Below are 23,223 nucleotides of genomic sequence, written 5' to 3' on the forward strand. Positions count from 1 at the left end.
CTCTCCTCCCTGTCCCCAGCTTGAGTCTTGCCTCCCCTGGAGCAGGAGAGCTGGTCTACTAACAGATGATGGTAGATTGGTTACTAGCCCTACGGAAAAGTCTGAACTGCTTCACTGAGCTTTTGAAGCTAAGCAATCAGCTGAGGATGTCCCTCTCCCTGATACTAATTGTTATCCTGAACCAAAATTCTTCATAATCTTGATAGCTGGGGTGGAGAAGATCTTGATGGTTTCTTCCTTTAGTTTTTTAAAAAGGTTTCTAGTGTGTTGGTCTCCCAAGATTAGTAGATTCTATAGATTTTTAGGTTAACATTGTACCTCTGCAGATAAGCGCAAGCTTAGTAATAGAGACCTGCTCCAAAAAGTGCCATAGCTGTACATTTAAATAACTACAGGTCAATTTCTATTCTTCCTGTGCTCTCCAAAGTTCCAGGAAAACTTATTTTTAGGCCACTATATAAGTATGTGGAATCTAAAGGATTGTTAGCAATACTGTAGTCAATATGCATATAAGAAGCAGTTAGGTACCTGCTATGCTCTTTTACATTTGACATGCCATTTCCAAGAGAACCTTGATAATGGTTTTGAGCATAGAGTAATTAAAAAAAAAAGATTTCAGAGCTGCTTTTTTACTTAGTAAATCACAAGGCATTTATTTATAAACTTCAGAATCTTGGAATGGGTGGGTATCTTTTAGGTTGCTTCAAGATTTTCTTACAGGTAGGCAGTAGCAAGTTGTTGCTGATTGGATCTTTAGTGAACCTAGATCTATTGTGTCTGGAGTTCCATAGAGTAGTGTTCTTAGTCCACTGTTATTATTAGTGTATACAAGTGAGATGACTGTTTCCCTATAAAACAAGATTGTTCAGTATGCCAATGATGCAACAAATATGGGTGTAGTCGTTCCCACATATGAGAAATGAAATTGCCCTTGGTTTCAGTCATGACATGGACCAGATTAGTGAATGGTGTAGCAGGTGGGGTATGAGGCTAAAACTAACACACTATTTATTAGCAGATCTCATAAGGATGGACAGGATTTTGCTGAATGAGTCTGAGGCTTTAACTATTCTAGGTGTAACTTTTGACTCACATCTTACTTTTGAGAAACATCTAATGAAAGTGTCAGCAAATGCTGCATGAAAGTTAGGCATTCTACATAAGTCCTCATATATTTATAACAGTACTAAAATCAGTGCGACCTGTTTTAGGTCATTTGTCCTTCCTTTACCAGAATACTGTTCTCCAGTGTGGATGTCTGCTTCTGCCAGAGATTTATCTCTTTTAGGTAGAATGGTTCGTTTGGTAGGTTTCTGCTTCCTAATATTAGCAATTATGACTTGGACCATTGACAGATGGTCTCTTGTTTGTCAATTTTTCATAAGTTGTATTTTAACACAGATCTTTCACATCCACAATTCATCCCTGATCCCCAGACTTCCTGAACAGCAGCACCAATATGCAGTAAATATGCCTCACTATTGAACTTCTCAGTTCCAGAGGTCCTTTATTCCTCACGCTGTTGGACAGTGGAACAATCTCCCTGAGGATGTCATACAATTGGAACTTCAAAAGTTCAAGTGAAGATGCAATGCATTACTACAAAAATACAACTCTCCTCGCATTTTAATAATTTACTAAAATTTTCATCTATTTATTTATTAATTTGTTATTTTATTTTTTCTTTTTTATTAACCGATATATACAGAGAACCCTCTGACCTGCATATCACATTGTTAAGCTGATCTAAATCATCAGAAGCAAGTTGTAACCACAGTAGCTGAAACAACTGCCTCACCTCTAGAATGAACCCCAAAGAAAGCTCCATCAACAACATGATTTAATAAAGTGGAACTGGTTACTTTCCCAAGATCAAGAGGCTTACATAGTGCCAATCTATCGTCCAAATTTGCTGAGAGGGAGGAAAACCTTCTGGTTTGAAGAATTCCCTTAGGCAAGGTTCTGGAAGGAAGAAAACCTCAAGGTTTAAAAATTCCCTAAAGCAAGAGTTGGATTCTCTCCCGAAAGAGAAACTGACAAAAAAGTTGCCTTGGTAAACTCCCTCAGATTATGAGCATAAACGATCAGCCCTAACAGTCCCAGCTGTTGAAAAAAAAAAATTGCAGAAGCTGTAACCACTCAAAATCAGGGCTACCAAACTGTAGGCCTTGGAACTACTGTATAAGTAATTATTTTAGGTTAACTTGTAACCCTTCAATATTATGGTTAATATTCCATATTTTTCGATATGACCAGTCAAAACTGAACTCAACACTGCAAACATGTTCATGTTCACTAACACACAAGTACAATGAGCTGGAAAATCCCAATGGATGCCATACGACAGAGAACTGTAGCACAAATATCCTGTTTAAACATGCCTAGTTCAACCAGAAACACAGACACACACATACGCTCAATGAAAGGTCACCAGTGATTCACTCCTGCTAGCTCTGGGAGAAACATGGCCAGTATGCCCACAGGAGTGTCAGCAGCAAACAGCATGCAGCACTGATCAAATATTCCAAGCAGCAGAAAACCCAATTTTAGAACAGAAGTCTGACCTGGTCATCCACCCTAAGGAGCTCCTTTGTTCACTGAAAACCAAACCACTGGAAGCCACAGCAGCACAGGCCTAGTGCTATAAAGTACACAAATCCTGTCTGTATGCAGACAGTCTGAAGACCGTATGCACACCAAACGAGAGGACAGCACTAACTTACCCATACATGCTTCCAAAGAAGCAATGAGAGAGAGAGAGAGAGAGAGAGAGAGAGAGAGAGAGAGAGAGAGAGAGAGTGTGTAATTGTCGTAAGTGAGTGCTTCGGTTGTTGGAAGAGGGATGAGGTTGTTAGTTTGTTTACGGCGCTGTCTGTCTGTGGAATATGTGTGTGAGGATTTTTCGGTTTTGAAGGCAGTCTTTTTGAGTCTTGAGTCAGAGCTAGTGCTGGTCTGTCGTTGGGTTTGGACAGTTTTTTTGTGCTGATGCAAAGTTGTTGTTTCCCTTGTTAGTGTGCTGTTCTTGTTGCTGTATGTTCATGAGTCGTGTGTTTTTCTGTTTGGTTTGGTTTGTGTGGTTTTGTGTGCTGTGTTGGCGACCGTGGACGCCTTACTCCTTCCAGCAACCGAGGACCAGGGTGAGTGTTGTGTACTGTTTTTTTGTGTTTTGAAATTCCGCCACATTATATTTGGCGCCCAACGTGGGGCTGTTGTAAAATAGCCGTTAGGATTGTTTGTGGTGGGTCAGTGAGTAAGAGGTCAGGATGAGTGAGATAGAGAAACTGAGAGGAACTCCAGTGGCTAGGAACTCCAGGGCAGGCTGGAGGAGGAGAATGGGAGGCTGAGGAGTGAGAATGAGGAGTTGAGGAGTCAGTTGGAGGAGATGGGAGGAATGCTAAGAAGTGCAAAAGAAGAAATGAAAGGGGAGATGAAAGAGTCAGAAGAGAGAATGGAAGAGAGAATGGAAGAGAGGATGGATAAAAGTTGGAGGGAATGATGAGAAGTGTGGAAGAAATGATGAAAGGTATGTTCAAGGGTGTTTTTGGAGAAGGGGCTGTTGGAGGCAGGTTCTCTGGAACGTGTGAAGGGGCAAGAGAGAAAGAAAAGGAGGAAGAAGTGAATGGATGGCGTGAGTGATGAAAGTGATATGGGAATAGGAAGTAAGAAACGAGGGAATGAGAGGCAGGGTAAGGAAAAGGGAATGAAAAGCAAGGGAAGGAACAGAGGAAAGTAAGGATAAGTCAGGGGAAAGAAAAGGGAAGAAGGGAAAGGGAAAGGAAACTGGTAGAAGGGTAAAGGGAAGTGGGAAAGGCAGGAAAGAAGGGGAGGGGTGAAGGCAGTAGTGATAGTGAGGTGGATGGAGGTGAGTGGATAAAAGTGGATAAAAAGAGGGGGAAGAAGAGTGTAATGAGTAAGATGAATGTAAGTGCAGAAGTGGACTCTTTGTATTGGAAGAGGGTATGAAAGGACAGGCGAAAGTAGCGAAAGTGAGTGAAAGTGAGAAAGAAGTGAGAAAGGCTATGTATGTGAGGAGGTACCCCCGTGTGAAAAGTATAATGAGTATGGAAGTAGGGATGTGCATGATTTCTTTAGGGAGTATGAAAGGTTTTGTCAGGATAAGTATGGGGGAAAGTAAGAGAGTGTGGGCACGAGAATTAGGAGAGTATTTGACTGGGTTTTTACTTGATATGTATAGGGTTATTATGAGTGTGGGGATGTTGAGTATGACAAGGTGAAAGCTAGATTAGTTGAGCAAGCGGGCGTATGAAAGCGAGTGTTAAGTATAAGAGGAAGAATGAATTTGATGAGGCAAGAATGAAAGCTGGGGAAACCTTGTCACTGTATGCTTGTAGGCTGGAGACGTTGGCAAGGAAGAAGTTTGGGGATGATGGGATAGATGAATGTAAGAGTTAGTACGGAAGTTGTTAGGGACAGTGCCAGATGGAGTTAGAGAATTTGTGAACTTGAAGCGGAAGGAGAAGAAAAGATGGACGAATGAAAGGTTGACTTGGGAGAAATTTTGGAAATTGTAGAAGATTATGAGCTTGACAGGGTTATAAAGAGCAGAAGTGTAAGTGTAAGGGCTGGGGTAGATGAGAGAGTACCAGAGTTCGGAGCTTTAGGGATGCAGTGTTGAGGGGGCCCAATGAGAATGGCCGATAGTGTAATAGATAGGAGTGTAAGAGCAAGTAATGTAGAGGTGCCAGTGAGGATGAATGATGGGTTTGTAAGGGAACAACGGGTTGGACGGGTTAGGGATAGTAGTGTACAAAGGGAAGGTCGGTGAGTGGAAGTCGGCGAAGTGTTTTAGATGTGGAAAGGAAGGACATACAAAGAATGAGTGTAGGTGGGCTTTAGGAGTGTGTTTCAGGTGTGGGCAACCAGGACATTTGGTAAGGAGTGTACGAAAAGATAGGGGTTAAATGCTACGGTGCGGACAGGTGGGTCATGTTGCTAATGGTTGTAGGGTACCCAGTGAATGTAATATGTGGCAACTGTGGTAAGAATGGGCATTATGCGAGAATGTGTTCAGAACCGAGGCGAAGTGTGACGAATGTGGAATGGAAGGGCATGTATCAAGTGTATGTAGGCGAAAGAGGGTGACTGTGACAGCGAATTCGAAACTGAGTGTGAAGGGGTTCAAATGGGTGGATCCTCCAGGATGCAGCGGTGCGTGTGATGCATGTGCGTGAGGGTTGTTGCATGAGGGGGCTTTGCTGGAAAGACTGACGAGTGCATGAAGCAATTTGTTTTGATAGAGTATGGCAGAAAACGTAAGAAAGGGAAGAACGTAAGTGAACAGAATGATCGTAAGTTGTGTGATAGGGTGTGTGTGCCAAAGTGAAAATGAGTGATAAAGCGTGTAATACGGATGAATGGGATGGTATGAATAGAACGTATAGCATATGCGGGTTTGATATAACTGAGTTGACTGAACGTGTAGGGTTAAGTGAAAAAATGGAGGTGGCGAAAGTGTAAGAGTAAGAGAAGCGTAGCAGTAATATCGAGTGATTGAAAGCATGAATGAATCGTTGCAAAGAATTGGAAAGGTCAATGGCGAATGGGATGGGTTAGTTGAAGAATTGGGGGAGGTATTTGGGAGCGAGTTAGAGGGTATAGATGAGATTGTGGATGAAATTGAGAGTGGTAATAGTGAAGAAGATAGCGTGAATCTGAGAGAATGGAGGAGAAGATGTGAGTTTGAATGTTGCTAGAAGAGAGAATGATTCTGAGAGAATGATTGCGTGCCCATGAACGCGATCTAGAGGACCTGCTAGTGAGCATCCGTGGGTGTTGCGTGAGCGATTTGAAAGAGGTGTGAAAGGTGTTGGTTGGGAAATGCTAAAAGGGGGAGAAATATAGGGATGAATAAATTTGTTTTTATTTAGCATTTCCCAACGTTTTGAGACGAGATGAGAGAGAGAGAGAGAGAGAGAAAGGAGAGAGAATTTAGAGAGAGAGAGAGAGAGAGAGAGAGAGAGAGCGAGAGGAGTAGATTCTCGTAAGTGAGTGCTTCGGTTGTTGGAAGAGGGATGAGGTTGTTAGTTTGTTTACCTGTCTGTCTGTGGAATATGTGTGTGAGGATTTTCAGTTTGAAGGCAGTCTTTTTGAGTCTTGAGTCAGAGCTAGTGCTGGTCTGTCGTTGGGTTTGGACAGTTTTTGTGCTGATGCAAAGTTGTTGTTTTCCCTTGTTAGTGTGCTGTTCTTGTTGCTGTATGTTCATGAGTCGTGTGTTTTTCTGTTTTGGTTTGGTTTGTGTGGTTTTGTGTGCTGTGTTGGCGACCGTGGACGCCTTACTCCTTCCAGCAACCGAGGACCAGGGTGAGTGTTGTGTACTGTTTTTTTGTGTTTTGAAATTCCGCCACAAGTACACCTCACTCGATGCATTGCAGGTATTACTTAATGTTCTTTGCAGAGTCCCTTGACCCCTTAGCTGCAGTCTCTTTCATTCCTTTTACTGTACCTCCATTCCTATTATCTTTCTTGCATCTTACTTTCCACCATTGTCTAACAATTATTTTACTGTGCAACTGTGAGGTTTTCCTCCCGTTACTCCTTTAAAACCTTCTTTATTTTTAATTTCCCTTTCAGTGCTGAATGACCTCATAGGTCCCGGCACCTGGCCTTTGGCCTAAATTTTATATTCCAACCACACATTGGAAGAGCAGATTAAGCATACCGGCTCTCTGAGAATACAAGGGATGGCTCTTGATACTTGCAGACAGGACAGAGACTGGTACCAGACAGCATAGAACACCATGCAAATAGGTTACCATGCACACCTTTCATATAAACACATGGCCTGGAGACCAGACAGTGAGGGTAACACTAACCTTATTATGAGTGGGTGACAAGCCACACCTGCCACACACAAGGTGTGTGGGTTGACCCTTCTTACTGTATGGGAAGACATGGTAAGTCTAACGTTGGCTCTACTGTGTGCTTCTGGTGAAACACTGATGGAAAGCCTTATTCACATCAAAGAAGTGCAGGTCAGCCTCGATATCTATCAGGTTTGTGAAACCCAGGGCAGCTGTACCAATGGCGAACATCAATCCCACAGGTGGAAGAACACTGCAACCTCCCAGACACAGGCATTCCCAGTTATCAGCGGGGGTTCCGTTTTGACGGCATGATAATACAGGCAGTCCCCAGTTATCGGTGGCCTTGGTTATTGGTGATCTGGTTTTACGGCACTTGTCTAGTGACGACGATAACCAAATTTTCAACATACAGTATATTACTGGCTATTGGGGCTGACCTCTGGTTATCGGCATTGATCCATGGTTATCGACGGCGCTGGTCCTCGGTTATCGGAGCTGATAACCGGATACGGGAGCCGATAACCGAAGATTGGCGCTATTATCACCGATTTTCAGTTGTCAGGAATTTTCGGTTATCATCACACCTGTAACTGAAAATCGCTGATAACCGAACATTGGTGATTTTTGGCACTTATCGGCGCTGAAGATTGCCAATTTTCGGTTATCAGCGCCTCTGTTAGGTATGTATCAGTGCCAATACCCAATTATCAGCGCCGATATGTGGAAATCAGCGATTTTTGGTGTCGAAAAATTACATTTTCATAATACAATAGTTTTATATATACTTACCAAATAATTACATAGCTATAGTTTCTACTTTACACTACAGCTCAAAATTCGAAATTCATGGTAGAGCTCTTTTGTTTTGGGTGCAGGTATGCTGCCCCGCCCACTACCAGGGAAGAATAGGTACAACATAGCTAAAGAGCTCAATTCATTTATGCTTTATGTCCATGAGAGGGGAGGACGGCAGGCTCCAATCATATAATTATTTGGTAAGTATAAAACTTATTTTATAATAAAAATGTCATTTTTACATAAGTAACTTACCAAATAATTACATAGCTGAATCCCATACTGAGTGGAGGTGGGATGAATGGACATATGCTACCTAAAAAACTACTTGATATGGAGGATAATTTGGAATAGCAAATTAGCTAGCATCTTGATATGCTTGTTGTAACCTTCCTGGTGAGAGAGCAATGGCAGACGGGTACTGCCTCTGGTCGTAGCTCCTCTCGACCTGTAGCGGTGTGGTAGTAGAGCCAAGGGTCTCCTCTACTTGAGTGGGTGCTTTGCAACACAGGAGGTACGTTCGACTCTCCGACCGGCCAATGAAGAATTAGAGAAATTTATTTCTGGTTATAGAAATTCATTTCTCGTCATAATGTAGTTCAGATTCCACAATAAGCTGTAGGTCCCATTGCTAGGTAACAGTTGGTTCTTAGCCACGTAAAATAAATCTAATCCTTTGGGCCAGCCCTAGGAGAGCTGTTAATCAGCTCAGTGGTCTGGTTAAACTAAGATATACTTAGGAGGTAAATCGAAGGTTGCCAAAGCTTACAATCCAAACATGGCCACATAATCAGTATGTGGATATGCCCTTGCCCTGGGCGCAGTACAACAGAACACCAAAGACCAGAGAAAATTAACCTCACCACCACAAAATATTAACCAAACCCATAAATACCGATTGGTGACACTCACGACCCAGTGCTCACCAGACTTCCCAAGAAGTGCAACTATCCTTATTCAAGGTGAGTTGACAGAGGAAAAAGAAGGCATTCCTTCCATCCTTCATCCCCCAATACCATGCCAGTTGCAAAGAACAGACCTAAAGTACTGCATTTTTCGTACACTGTTTCCATATCCCGTAAGTAAAACATGGCAAACACTGACTTGCACCTCAAAATGTTGCTTGCAAAATTGAAGAAACAGAAATTGGTTACGTCTGAAAGCCAAAAATGGGATTCGCCACGGCTCTTATTTCATGAGCCTTTACTTTACATAAAGGCAGTAAATCATCTTGAACTCCCGAGTGTGCTTCCAAAATCACTCATCTTAAAAAGAATGATAATGCATTCTTGGACAAAGGATGGTTGGGGTTTTTAATAGAGCACCAAAGATTAGGGGCCACACCTCTAAGGTTTTTGGTTCTTTCAAGGTATATTCTCAAAGCTCTTACTGGGCAGAGGACTTTCTCTTGATCAGATGGGCCTAGTGCTTCTGACAGACTTTTGATTGAAAAGGAGTGAGGCCAAGGGTTAGCCAGATCCTCATTCTTGGCCAAAAAATCTAAAATTATTGAGTAAACAGCATTGCCTTGTGAGAAACCTATCCTTTTATTGATGGAACGAAGCTCGCTGGCTCTCTTGGCTGTAGTCAGTGCCATCAAGAATAAGGTCTTCTTCGTCCGATTCCGAAGTGACGATGAATCCAAAGTTCAAACGGTGGTCCTGATGGCCATTTGAGGACCACGTCCAAGTTCCAAGCTAATCCCTTGGGTTTTGCCTGCCTATTAGTATTCAGATGTTTAATTAAATTGATGACGTCTTGGTTTGAAGATAGGTCTATTCCTCTACGTTTAAAAACTGAACCCAACATCGCTCTGTAGCCCTTGATGGTAGATGTTTTCAGTCCTTTTGATGTTCTTAGATGTAAAACAAAATCTGTGATTTGGGCTACAGACGTTTGAGAGGAGGAGATATTTCGCTCCCAGCACCACTTCTGAAAAACTGTCCACTTGGCTTGGTAGACTGCAGAAGAAGATTGTCACCTGCACTTAGCAATAGCTTCTGCAGCCTTTCTTGAAAATCCTTTGGCTCTGACAAGCTCCCTGACAGTCTGAAGCCTGTCGCCAATGGTTCCTAGACGTCGCAAACAGGTCTATCGATGGCTTTCCCCACAGCTTCCACAGGTTGGTGCACACCTGTGGATTGAGTGTCCATTCCGTCAGTAGGACCCGTTTGCCATGACTCAATTCGTCCGCAAGGACATTCATCCTGCCCTGAATGAAGCGGGTCACTAATTGGGTCTCGTTGCTCCTTGCCCATAGAAGAAAGTCTTTTGTCGCTTCGTAGAGTGTAAAAGAATGAGTCCCTCCTTGATTCTTGATATAATCCAGGGCAGTCATGGTGTCTGAATGGACTGCCACTGTCTTGTTGAAGGTTTGTGTTGCAAAGTGTAGCAGTGCTAGATGAATTGCTTTTAATTCCTTTACATTGATGTGGAGGTTTCTTTCTGCAGGCGACCATGTTCCTGAAACCTCCAAATCATTGAGAAGGGCTCCCCAACCCAGATCCGACGCGTCTGAGTATAATGTTAGGTCGGGGTTCGCTAGAGCCAGAGACCTTCCTGTCGCAAATCTGTTCTCCGTTAACCACCACTGAAGGTCTTCTTTTATCTGGGAAGTGATGTTGAAAACGAACGAGTCCAGGAACGACTTCCTTTTCCAATTCGCCTTTTAAAATTGCAGTACTCTTGTATGTAGTCTACCTAATGAGGCGAGCTTCTCTATGGAAGAAAGGGTTCCCAGAAGACTCATCCACTCATTGGCTGAGCAGGAGGGGTGAGTTACGAAGTCCTGGAATTTTCTGCAACAATTTAGGATCCTTTGTTGGGATGGAAAAGCCCGAAAACTCAGAGTCTATCACTATCCCCAAATATAGAATAGACTGAGTTGGGACTAGCTTTGACTTCTTGAAGTTTATTAGAAGGCCTAATTCTTGAGAGAGACGAAGAGTTTTCTGCAGGTCCTCCAGGCACTGAGATCTCGAGGGGGAGCGTAGGAGCCACTTCGCTAGGGGAGCGAGTACCCGGGTAAAAACTTGAGGGGCTGTGGAGAGTCTGAAGCAAAGAGTCTGAAACTGGAAGACTCTGTCCTGGAATACAAATCTCAGTACTTCCTGGAGTCCAGGTGAACTGGAATGTGGAAGTAAGCATCTTGCATGTCGATCGTAACCATCCAGTCTCCCTGATGGATGGCTGACAATACCGACTGACTCATCTCCATTTTGAACTTCATTGTTTGAATGAAGAGGTTCAGGGCACTGACGTCCACAACAGGTCTCCATCCTCCCAATGAATTGGGAACCACGAAGAGGCGGTTGTAAAACCCCCCGTGTTCACATCCTCGATTAATTCCACGGCTTTCTTTTCTAGAAGGGCTGATACTTCCCGAGATAGAGCCGAAAACCTCTGTGAGTCTACCGTCAACGGCGCTTATGGTGCGGTAACTTGATGCAACATCAAGTTACGGTGCTGTAAAATGCTGCTAACGGCACTGAAAAACCGCCACACGATTGAAACGCCATAAGCTGGGGACGCACTCTGAAAGCTGTGGAAACAAATAACAATCCTTCACGGATCTGGGATGCGATCAAAGGAGTGCAGGAATCATTAGACAATCGCACAGCAAGCCACCAGACTCCTTTGAATGAGGCATCTATTATTTCCTTGCCTGCCAACAGCACGAGGGAAATGAGGGTGTGATGTGAAGTTGAGATGGCCATGCCCTCCCATGAGCGAACTGCCCTCTCTCCCTCGGATGAAGCACCCACATCACCTGTAGACTTATTGGGGAGGACCGACGAACCCCCACCTCCTCTCCCTCCCCCAGTGCCTCCGGTGGAAGATAGATCTTCAGTGACAATCACCAGCCCTCGTGAATCTTCCGACCCTATTTCTCCCACCCAACCCCTCCATCGTGGATGAAGATGTGATTGATCATGAGGGGATTGGGGGCTGGCAGACACAAACAAGTAAAAAAAAGAAAAGATCATCTTGATTGTCCGCTGAACCGAAGCCCAACACTCGTGAATAACCTCACCCAAAACCTGAGAGATGTCACATTGTGATTCACAATTTAAGGTCATCGGTGAAGCTAGACGCCATAGTAGAGAAAGTCAAGCTTCTCACGGGCTCCGACCCTCTTATATCCCACGAACTCCCATGCAAAATTAAACATAAAGTGGTCTACAGGATTACCTGCCTATTTCATCACCCAAGGGAACTTACCGACACCCCAAGTAGGGGTTCAGGCACAGACTCGCCTTCTACTACAAGTGCCAGCCATCCTCCCAAGCCGAGTGAATGCCCACCCCCACTGGCCAACACCCCATCCACCCAAATGATGAACTCATTCATTTTCCATCTTTGTGAGTTGCCATGGATACACTAGGTATAATTTCTTGGAATATTTATGGCCTCAAGCGGAACATTCCTCCCTTAAACATTTTCGGCAAAAACTTCAAAGGCATCATTGCCTTACAAGAAATGCTCCTCTGGCCTCATGACCTTACCATCTGCGATTCAGTGCATGAAGACTTCAGAGCTTTCTCAGCCTCATCGATGCAAGTTACAGATCACATCGTAGCCGGTTGTCCAAAAGAGGGCCTTTCTTTCCTGTGGCACAAATTGCTAGACAATATGGCGAATGTGTTGACCTATAGGAATGATAGATTGCTGGGTCTTCATGTGATAGTAGGTGAGTTGCACAGCATTATTCACAATTCTACTGCTGATCATATTTGTATAATTGGGACCTTAATTCTCACCCCACAAAACAATTTTATAATGAACTTACTCGCTTCTGTCAAAGTCAAGCTCTCCGAATTAGCGATATAGTGCTCCTATACCTATGTACAGAACAGAACGGACACAGTTACAACCTCCTGGCTGGACCATTGCACCACGCCCCCTCAACTTCATGATTCTATTGTGACCTGCAACATTCACTACAATCTTGCAATGGGCTATGATCACATCCCCTTACAGGTGTCATTCAGTACCCCATCCCTCCCTACTGTGAACCCCCTAACTGATCACCCACCTGTGGCTAATTGGGATTTTAAAAACTAACAGACAACCAGATCTTTTAGGGAAACCACGGAAACCAGGCTGCGGTCAATAGCTCAACCGGCAGACGCCTTACTGTGCACTAACCCCAAATGTAGAAACGATCATCACAGGAGAGATCTGAAAGAATTCTATTCGAATATAATTTTCGCTATGCTCGCCTTTGGCAGGGATACCTTTAGATCTCATCAAGGTAACTCTCATAATATACCTGGATGGAATGACTTGGTTAAGATCTTTATACACATTCACGAGAAATGTTTCTACTGTGGAGGTAAAATGGTAGCCTGAGGGAAGGACACTTTGCACTGCTAATGAGGCAGGTGAGAGCACAGTTCAAACTTGCCCTTAAGCATTGCAGACTGCATGAAAAGCAACTAAGAGCTGATGCAATGTCTAGAAAATTAGAATCTGGCAATTACCCCCGTCTTTGGAAGGACACTCAATACCTAACTCCCAAAACTAAAAAAGCTATCGCCGAGAGTAGAAGCCATCGGTGACAAGGCTATCGCAAGAATGTGGGGCAATCACTTCAGCACTATCCTGAATTGCATAAACAATCAAGACTCCTGAAGGGATGTAAATAACCTCCTTACTGATAATATTCAGTTTCATTTCGCCGATTGTATTACGCCAGGTAACATCAGCGATGCCATAAAACAACCTACCTAATAATAACTTGCCCGGCTGCAATGGTCTGCCTGCTGAAGCTTTCAAATTCTGCCATCCAATAACTTACATTTTGCTAGCTGTTCTATTCAATGCGTGCATAATTCACCAGTTTCTCCCAGACTCCCTACTCTTAGTTCACTTAATACCATCAATAAAAAATAAGTTATAAAGGATGCAGCTGACCCTGGTAATTATTGCCCAATTGCAATTACTACAACTGCATTGAAGATACTTAAGTCTGTTCTTCTAGTAAGACTTCTTCCCTTTCTACACGCTACTGACAACCAGTTCGGCTTTAAAGCAAACCATTCAACTGACACCTGCATCTACATCCTGAAAGAATTGCTGAACTATTACCCATCATCAGTCTCTCCTGTTTTCCTATGTTTTGTAGTTCTTCGTTGGGCGAGTGGGTTCCGTTCTCAGCTAGCACTCTGCTGGCCGCGAGTTCGAATCTCCGACCGACCAGTGAAGAATAAGAGGAATTTATTTCTGGTGATAGAAATTAATTTCTCACTATAATGTGGTTCGGATTCCACAATAAGCTGTAGGCCCCGTTGCTAGGTAACCAGTTGGTTCTTGGCCACGTAAAATAAATCAAATCCTTCGGGCCAGCCCTAGGAGAGCTGTTAATAAGCTCAGTGGTCTGGTTAAACTAAGATATACTTAACTCCTATGTTTTGTAGATGTGAGAAAAGCATTTGACAGAGTAAACTAGCTGAAGCTGCACAAACAAGGCACACCTCTATATCTAACTGGCATCTTATGTTGTTGGTTCTCCACACAGCAATTCTGTGTCAAATGGGGTAACATCCTGTCGTACACCTTCGGCTCCCTAAATGGGATCCAGCAAGGGGGCATTCTCTCTCCATACCTGTTTAACACATACACAGATGCCTTGAATGTCAAACTGAACTCACTCCCAATCGGATGCACTATCAACAAAACAACAATAAACAACCTCTGTTACGCTGATGATATGGTTCTGATTTCCCCATCAGTGCAAGATCTCCAGCAACTCAATGACATCTGCCACCAATATGCAGAGGAATTTGATATCCTATGCAATGAAACCAAGACCCAGTGTATGTCGCTGCTCCTGAGATTGCTTAAGCATACTGCAGAACCACTAATATTCCTTAGAAATCATTGTCTGGAATTCGTGCATAAATTTCTGGATTTGGGCTGCAAGAGTTTCTGTATTTGGGCCACATTATCACGGATGACCTAAAAGATATGGCAGGCATAGAACAGAGGTGTCATAAACTATGTGCAACTGGCAACATGATTGCAAGGAGGTTTGCCTTCTGTCACCGAGAAACGAAACTGCTGCTCTTCCACTCGTACTGCTACAGTATATATGGGTGTTCCCTTTAGAGGAACTATACCTGATAGACCATGAGACATATCACTGTTGTTCACAGTGACATTCTGAGACGCCTCACAAACTCTCCTCACTATCACTCAGCCATGCAGATGTTCATAGAAAACTGCCTGGGTAATTTGAAAATCATTGTGAGGCGAACAATGTCCAGTCCGATCACCCGACTGAGAAACAGCAGCAATTCGCTCATACAGAGCATCCTAAGCAGCGAGGCAAGATGATCTAAATTATGGGAAAGATGGAATAATGAGGCATCTGTTCCTTAAATGCCTTATTCCCTAATTTTGCAATTATGAAATGTCATCTCCAGAATCTGTCATTATTATTATTATTATATTATTATTATTATTATTATTATTATATTTCTACGTTTCTTGTTATTTTTGGTATTTTTACTTTTTATTATTACTGTGATTAATATCACTGTAGAGTTTTGCAATTTTCAATATTCATATTTAGCCTTCTGGACCTGACTTCTGTAAATACCTAAGTTCCCCAGATGGAAATTAATCGTGTGCAATCTGTATTTTTAGTTGTTATCATTTTTAATTTTTTTTTTTATTCTCTCATATAATTACTGTCATTACCATTACAGTATTATGAATTCTATATATATATATATATATATATATATATATATATATATATATATATATATATATATATATAATCACCATTAACAGCTGGGTCAACTGGAGGTGGCAGACCATGATCAAACTCTCAACCTTGCAAATGTGAGATCAATGTTTTACCATCAAGCTACGCCAACCACTTCCCATAAAAGACGCTAAACTGTTGGCTGCACCTATGGTTCTTTGCAGTGTCCCTTATTCCCAACCTGTGCGACTCTTTGCTCTCATCCACTTTCTATCTATCTTGTCCCAATTTTCAACCCTTGATGAAGAACACTGTTTGTGCCATTCAAACATAGGTACAAATTATTTGGGCCACACTTATTTAAAATTAAATCATTCAGGGCTCCTATGTGTAAGAATAAAACTGTTTGGGCCTAGCCAATATAAAAACTCTTTTGGCCATCTAAGAACAAAACTGTTTGGGCCTTGCCAATTCAAAAACTCTTTTGGCCATCCTTCCTAAGAATGTATTCTTTAGGCCACCCTTCGTAAGAACTTATTGTTTAGACCACACCTATGCGTCCAAACAATTAAATTACTACTCTGACAAAACAGCTCTGTAACAATAATTCAGTACTGGGATCTTTAAAAACATTTATAAAAAGATGTATATATATCACAAAAAATCCTTTCATAAAAATAAAAAGAAGACTGAACTGACTTATCAGGCTGCTCCTGACGAATGTCGATAGAAAGGACAACTGCATCTTCTCCTGCTGATAAGACCACATGTGGTGAGGTAGGAAGTGTGGCAAGTTTGTGTGCTGGTCCATTGTGCTTTGCCAGCTTTCTTGTTGATTTATACTCGCCAGATGATGACAGCTCTGCCAAGCGAACCTGGCCATCCCGAGCACATGACACTATATGGGAATCACCACTCAAAGGTAGGAACTTACTCTGGAAAGAGAAATAAGCAAACACAGACAATATAAACTCCTCTATTGGCATTAGAGAGAATTCTCATAAGACCAAAGATTATTGAATTAAAAGCAATATACTGTACAGATTGAAAGAATGCACTCTTATTTCATAAACCAAGTTTTGGCTTTGAAACTACCCTGTGTCATAATTTTCTTCAAAGCAATTTATAGCAAAAATTTAAATAATTAAATGAGGAACTTGATAGTTCTAGGGAACAGACAAAATATTTCTGATATTACCTGATCCAACTTTTTGTGATGATGACAGAATAAACTAGTTGTATTTACAGCAGCACAACAATTTCCAGTTATTTCCCCACTACCATGAAAATTCTCCCAAACAGTTTTTCTCAGGTGTTATTGTGACTGAATTAATTCACAGAAAAATTATTAAAATAATTTAACACAGACCTACTAGTTTACACTGATCCACTACAAAATGATATTTTTATGATAAAATAAAGTTTTGTACATACTTACCCGGCAGATATATACTTAGCTATAGTCTCCGGCGTTCCCGACAGAAATTCAAATTTAAGTGGCACACGCACAGGTAGGTCAGGTGATCTACCATACCTGCCGCTGGGTGGCGGAATAGGAACCATTCCGTTTTCATATCAGATTTTCTCTTCCACCTGTCTCCTGAGGGGAGGCTGGGAGGGCCGTGTCGTATATATCTGCGGGTAAGTATGTACAAAACTTTTATTTTATCATAAAAAATATCATTTTTTGTACATGCAACTTACCCGTCAGATATATACTTAGCTGATTGGCACCCTTGGAGGAGGGCAAGAGACAGCTAATAACTAAAAACGGGAAACAACATATGTTGTAGGAAAAACAAAAACCATGGTTCTTACCTGATTGGGCAGAAGACTTCATGGATACCGTCTATGAGTCTGCATGCCTCAAGAGCTTCAGCGAGTGACCTAAGACTGACAGCCCTTCTGGATCATATCAATGGGAAAAAACCCACTTACATGACAGAGCCTGTTATGGATCGTGTCAATGGGGATTGACCCACTTACAAGACAGAGCCCTCTACCTGAATCATATCAATGGGGCTATCCTCTTACATGACAGAGCTAGGTAATAAAAACTACAACGAGCTAACAACCAAACCCGACCACCTGACCAAGCCTAACCTTGTTAGTGATACGAGATGAAAGAGAGAGACCCTCAACACTCTCTTCCAGCCGACCATAAAAAACACAACAAATCATTAAAAGTAACAACCAAAAACTAGACTAAAAAGGATTAGCTTCAGCTCCTTGACCCAGCACCGAATCCGCGGATACGTAAGCTCCTAGAGAGAAGCACTTCTCATATGTAACACGAACATCTCTCAAATAATGAGAAGCAAACACTGAGTTACATCTCCAGTACGTAGAGTCCACAATAGACTGGAGGGACCAAGACTTGTGGAAAGCCAGAGAAGTAGCTATGGCTCTCACCTCATGAGCATTCACTCTTAGGAGCTGTAAATGTTCGTCTTTGCATGAAAGATGAGCCTCCTTGATAAGATCCTTAATGAAGAAAGCCTGGGCGTTCTTGGAAATTGCTCTTGAAGGATCCTTGACAGAGTACCAAAGACTTTCGGTGTTACCTCCGAGATGTTTCTTTCTCTCCAGATAATATCTAAGGCTTCTTACTGGACAGAGTGTGTGTTCTAGCTCCTGTCCTGAAATATCGGAGAGTCCTTGACCTCAAAACTCCTAGGCCAAGGTTTTGAAGGGTTCTGTTCTTTGCTAAGAAGAGAGGCTGAAAGGAGCAGATCAGAGTCCTTCTTAAAGCCTACAGAACCTTCCAAAGCCTGTAATTCGCTCAATCTTTTGGCAGAAGCAAGAGCGAAAAGAAACAACGATTTCTGGTTAAATCCCTGAAAGAGGCAGATCGAGGAGGCTCAAACTTATCAGACATTAAGAATTTTAAGACCACGTCCAAATTCCAGCTGGGAGGTCTAGGGGACTTGTTTTTAGAAGTTTCAAAAGACCTTATAAGGTCGTGAAGGTCTTTATTATCAGAGATGTTAAGACCTCTGTGTCTAAAAACTGAGGACAGCATGCTCCTATACCCCTTGATGGTGGAAACCGCCAGGTTACACTGCTCCCTTAGATAAAGAAGGAAATCCGCTATCTCCATTACAGAGGTACTGGAAGAGGACACTTTCTTAGTTCGACACCATCTCCTAAAGACTTCCCACTGACTGGTAGGCGCAAGGTAGAAGATCTTCTGGCTCTGGCGATAGCCCTCGCAGCCTTGTGCGAAAATCCCTTCGCTCTAACCAGTCCTTTGACAGTCTGAAGGCAGTTAGGTTTAGAGCGGGGAAGGTTCTTGTGATATCTGTCGAAGTGGGGCTGTTTGAGAAGATCGCTCCTGAGAGGGAAGCGACCTGGAGGTAAGTCTATCATCCATTCCAGTACCTCTGTGAACCAGTCTCGGGATGGCCAAAAGGGAGCGATCAGGGTGAGCTTGGTGCCCTTTGAAGAAACGAACTTTCTTATCACCTCCCCTAGAATCTTGAGCAGGGGAAAAGCATAGCCCGTCTAGACCGTCCCAATCTAGGAGAAGGCCGTCTATTGCTACTGCTCTGGGGTCCGAGATTGGGGGCAGTAGTTCTCCAACCTCTTGTTCCAATGGGTGGCGAAGAGGTCGATATGAGGTCTCCCCACAGGAACCACAGCCTTTAGCAAAACCTCTTGATGAAGAGACCATTCAGTGGGAAGAACCTGGTCTTTCCTGCTGAGCAGATCGCTCTCACATTCCTTTCTCCCTGAACAAATCTGGTGAGGAGGAGAACGATGTTTCTCTCCCCGCCCATAACAGAAGGCTCCTTGCTCGACGTACAGGAGAAGGAATGAGTCCCTCCTTGCTTCCTGATATAAGCCAGGGCTGTGGTGTTGTCTGAATTGACAAGAACTACTGACCCCTTGACCAGAAGTTCGAATCAGGCAAGAGCTAGATGAATGGCTACTAGCTCCTTCATGTTGATGTGCCAGGATCTCTGATCCGTGTCCCAGGTGCCCGACACTTCTTCGAGCCTAGTGTCGCTCCCAGCCCGACTCCGGCGCGTCTGAGAACAACACTAGGCGAGGGTTCGGCGGTTGCAGAGGAATTCCTAGACCCAGCTTCTGGGGTCTAACCACCAACGGAGATGTTCCTTTACTTGACATGAGATCTGAAAGGAGTCCGACAACTCTTGGGACTTCCGATCCCAAGATTCTTTCAGGAAGAACTGTAGAGGTCTGAGGTGAAGCCTTCCTAGAAAGAAACGAACTGTTCCAGCGAGAAATGGTCCCCAGCAGACTCATCCATTCCCTCGCCCGAACATCTGTCTTTCTCTAGAAAGTCTGTCACCTTTTGAAGGCAGCGTTCCCTTCTTTCCAGGGAGGAAACGCTCGAAAAACAAGAATCCATCAGAATCCCCAGGTAGACAATTTCCTGCTGAGGAATCATCTGAGACTTCTCGAGGTTCACAAGAAGTCCTAGAGACTGGACCAGGTTTAAAAATGCGAGAAAGGTCCTCCAGACAACGGTTCTTGAATTGGACCAATTAGCCAGTCGTCGAGATACAAGGAAATCCTCACCCCCTCCAAATGCAACCAGTGAGCTACATTCCTGAGAATGGTCGTGAACACTTGGGGGAGCTGTGGAAAGTCCGAGCACAGAGCCCTGAACTGAAAAGTTCTGCCGCCTACCATGAACCTTAGGAACTTCCTGGAGGAGGGATGGATGGGAACGTGGAAGTAAGCATCCTGAAGGTCCAGGGACACCATCAATCTCCTTGGCCAGTGGCGACAGAACTGAAGGCGTGCGTCTCCATAGAGAACTTCTTGATGACGAACGAGTTCAGGAGCTCACGTCAAGACCGGTCTCCACCCTCCCGAAGATTTTGGCACTAGAAAAAGCCAGTTGTAAAATCCCGGGAGTGAAGATCTTGTACGGTTCTATGGCAGCCTTTTCTAGCATTTGTTCGACGGCTAGCAGAAGGGCTTGCCTCCGCACAGGATCCTTGTATCTCGCCGATAACTCCCTCGGAGTTGTTGTCAAGGGAGGTTTCGAAATGAAGGGAATGAGGTACCCCTTCCTCAAGATAGAGAGGGACCATTCGTCCGCCCCCTTCTGTGCCCAGGCTTCGGCGAACTTGAGAAGTCTGGCACCTACTGGAGTCTGGAGGACTTGCTTCTCACTTGGACTTCCTGGAAGGGAGTCCTGAAGGTCTAGATCTTCTTTCAGGCCTCGCCTCCTGATAGACCTGGATCCTCGAAAGGGCTCCTGAAAGGGGGTCTTCTCCTTCTTAGCAAGTGGAGCAGTAGGTCTCATCCTCTTGAACGACGACTGCGCCAGCAGATCCTGAGAAGCTTTCTCAGACAAAGAACGAGAGACCTCCTTCACAGTCTCTTGCGGGAAAAGATGGCTAGACAGAGGAGCGTACAAGAGGGAAGACCTCTGGATAGGAGAGAGACCGATTTGGAGAGGAAAGCACTGAATACTGACCTCTTCTTAAAGCAGGCCAGTGCCGAATAGGGAAGCGATCTCCATAGAGCCGTCCTTAACAGCCTTGTCCAAGCAAGACAACACACTGCTGAGGTCCTCCATACTGACTGAGTCCTCTTCAAGACTCCTCTTAGCTAAGGCCCTAGAGACCAGTCCATGAAGTTAAAAACTTCCAGAACGGAAAAGGCCCTTGAGGAAATGATCCAATTCACAAAGTCCCCAAGAAGCCTTGGCCAAATTAAGGAGAGTCTTCTGGAAGAATCAACAAGCGAAGAGAAGTCTGAGCCAGCCGATGAGGGGAGAGCTAACCCCATCGGTTCCTTAGTCTCGTACCACATTCCCGCTCTTCCCGAAAGCCTAGAGGGAGGCAAGGAGAAGACAGTCTTGCCGGCATCCTTCTTCGAAGAGAGCCACTCTCCGAAGCCTTTAAGCGCTTTCTTCATGGAGATCGTAGGACGCATTTTAACTAAAGAGGAAGATTTCGAGGCCTTGGTGCTCGAGAGCATGGAACCAGGAGAAGGAGGAGAAGCAGGCTTGAGGGAATCTCCATACTCCTGAACCAGTAAAGCTGTCAACCTCTTGTAATCAGAAACGGTGATATCCTTAGGGGATTCGTCCTCCGATAACGCCTCCAGGCCAGCAGGAGGAGGAGAACGTCTGGAAGTAGAAGGGCACTTGCCAGAAGAAGAGCACCTAGAAGGAGAGGAGCCTTTGTCCACTGGAGAACGACGATCCGGAGAGAAGAGCCTGCAAGATGACTGGCGCCTGACAGGAGAAGAGGCTCGAACGGAAGAGGAGCCCTTGCTGGGAGAGGGCGCCTAACAGAAGAGAGGGGAGGCTGGAGAGGAACTTCGAGGAGGAGAAGAACGAGACTGACGAGCAGAGCGTTTGACTGTGGAGAAAGCATCTCCAACGGAGAAGACCGGCGGCGCGAGGGCACGGCGCCTGGGTGGAGGCGCTATCCGCCGACGAAGAGCGCCGAGGAGAGAAGCGCCTACAAGGAGAGGCGCCTACCAGGAGAGGAGCCCTAACAGGAGAGGAGCGCCTACAAGGAGAGGCGCCTACCAGGAGAGCGCCTGGAAGGAGAGGAGCGCCTGCAAGGAGAGGAGCGCCTACCAGGAGAGGAGAGCCTGGAAGGAGAGGAGTGCCTGCTGCTGGAGGGGCGCTAACAGGAGAAGAACGCTTCACAGAAGACGACTTGCTGGGAGAAGAGTGTCTCTTGGAGGACTTGATCGGAAGAGAGCATCCTTCCGACGAGAGGAGCTCTTTGATAAAGAGCCAGCAAGAGCAGCGAGCTGAGCCTGGAGGCCCACCAGGATCTGCTTGGTGGACTCCTGACCACCAGAAGAAGAGGAGGAGATCGAGTTCTCTTCTTTGCAACAGGAGAACCTTCAGGGAAGCGCTCAGGGCTAGAGTCCAATGCGTCTCCTCTAGGAGCCTTCAAGTCCTCTTCAAGGCGTGACTCCTCAGCCGAACTCCAACCACGCTTAGGAGAAGAAAAAGCAGAAGGCGAAAACACTTCTTCAAGATCCCTTTTCTCTGGCGATCTAAGGCAGCCTGGGGCGCGTCAACAGGCGCTGCCGAAGGGGCGCCCTGACCGTTGGGAGCGCTCTTCATCCCCCTTGCAGCTGTCGACATTCCTCCTCCACTGGGTCTGGGAGTTTGGAAGAGGTCTAGGCCTAGGAGCCATGTGGAGCCGGTCAGACGCCCCCTCCACTACACTGGGGACACTACACACATCACTATCACTTCTCACTTTCTTTTCCTCCAAAGCACGCATCTGCAATTGCATCTTGCGGATCGTAGCCTTCATTGCAGCCATCTCCGACGACGAATCCACAGGTTCGACGAAGGGTGAAGGAGCTGAAACAACTGGAGTGACAGGCGAATCTGGAAGAGTGTTAGGTTCTAAATCTACCTCCTTAGAAAGACACCTACTTGAGCTTCTAGAAGAAGCCTTCCTAACTCTATCCTTCTCCAACTTGCGTACATAAGAGTTCAATGCCTTCCATTCCAAATCAGTGAGATTCTCACATTCAACACACGTGTTCTCAATAGAGCAATCATTCCCCCTACACCTCGAACACACAGTATGAGGATCTACCGAAGCTTTCGGTAGTCTCACCTTACAATCAGACCTAACACACACACGAAACACAGGTGCAACACTCTGATCAGACATTCTTACAGAAAATACCAAAGCCGAAATCAAAATCAGTCCACAAAAGCGTATGCCAAGCCAAAGGTCAGTCCAAAATAATCCTCAGCAAGCGAAAAATGAAAGTCTAAGCAGAAGGAACCAACAACAGATGTTGCCGGAACCAGCGACAGAGAAAATCTGATATGAAAATGGGAATGGTTCCTATTCCCGCCACCCAGCGGCGGGTATGGTAGATCACCTGACCTACCTGTCGCGTGTGCCGCGAAATTTGAAT

At 44.5% G+C, this 23,223-nt stretch overlaps 1 protein-coding gene across 10 annotated transcripts in view; it reads right to left on the reverse strand.

Moving 5' to 3' along the window:
• The window catches only part of LOC136840249 (DDB1- and CUL4-associated factor 8-like), a 444,913-nt gene that overhangs the window by 341,157 nt on the left and 80,533 nt on the right, over positions 1-23,223 (reverse strand). For all 10 annotated transcript variants that reach the window (XR_010853567.1, XM_067106872.1, XM_067106869.1 and 7 more), the window contains one exon: positions 16,033-16,268. Coding sequence is in view for 9 of the 10 variants with exons in the window: in XM_067106872.1 (XP_066962973.1) it covers positions 16,033-16,268 (236 nt within the window). In the remaining variant the exon portion in view is untranslated. The remainder of the gene's footprint in view (positions 1-16,032; positions 16,269-23,223) is intronic.

Source organism: Macrobrachium rosenbergii, chromosome 7 (assembly GCF_040412425.1).
Source record: "Macrobrachium rosenbergii isolate ZJJX-2024 chromosome 7, ASM4041242v1, whole genome shotgun sequence".
NCBI lineage: Eukaryota > Metazoa > Arthropoda > Malacostraca > Decapoda > Palaemonidae > Macrobrachium > Macrobrachium rosenbergii.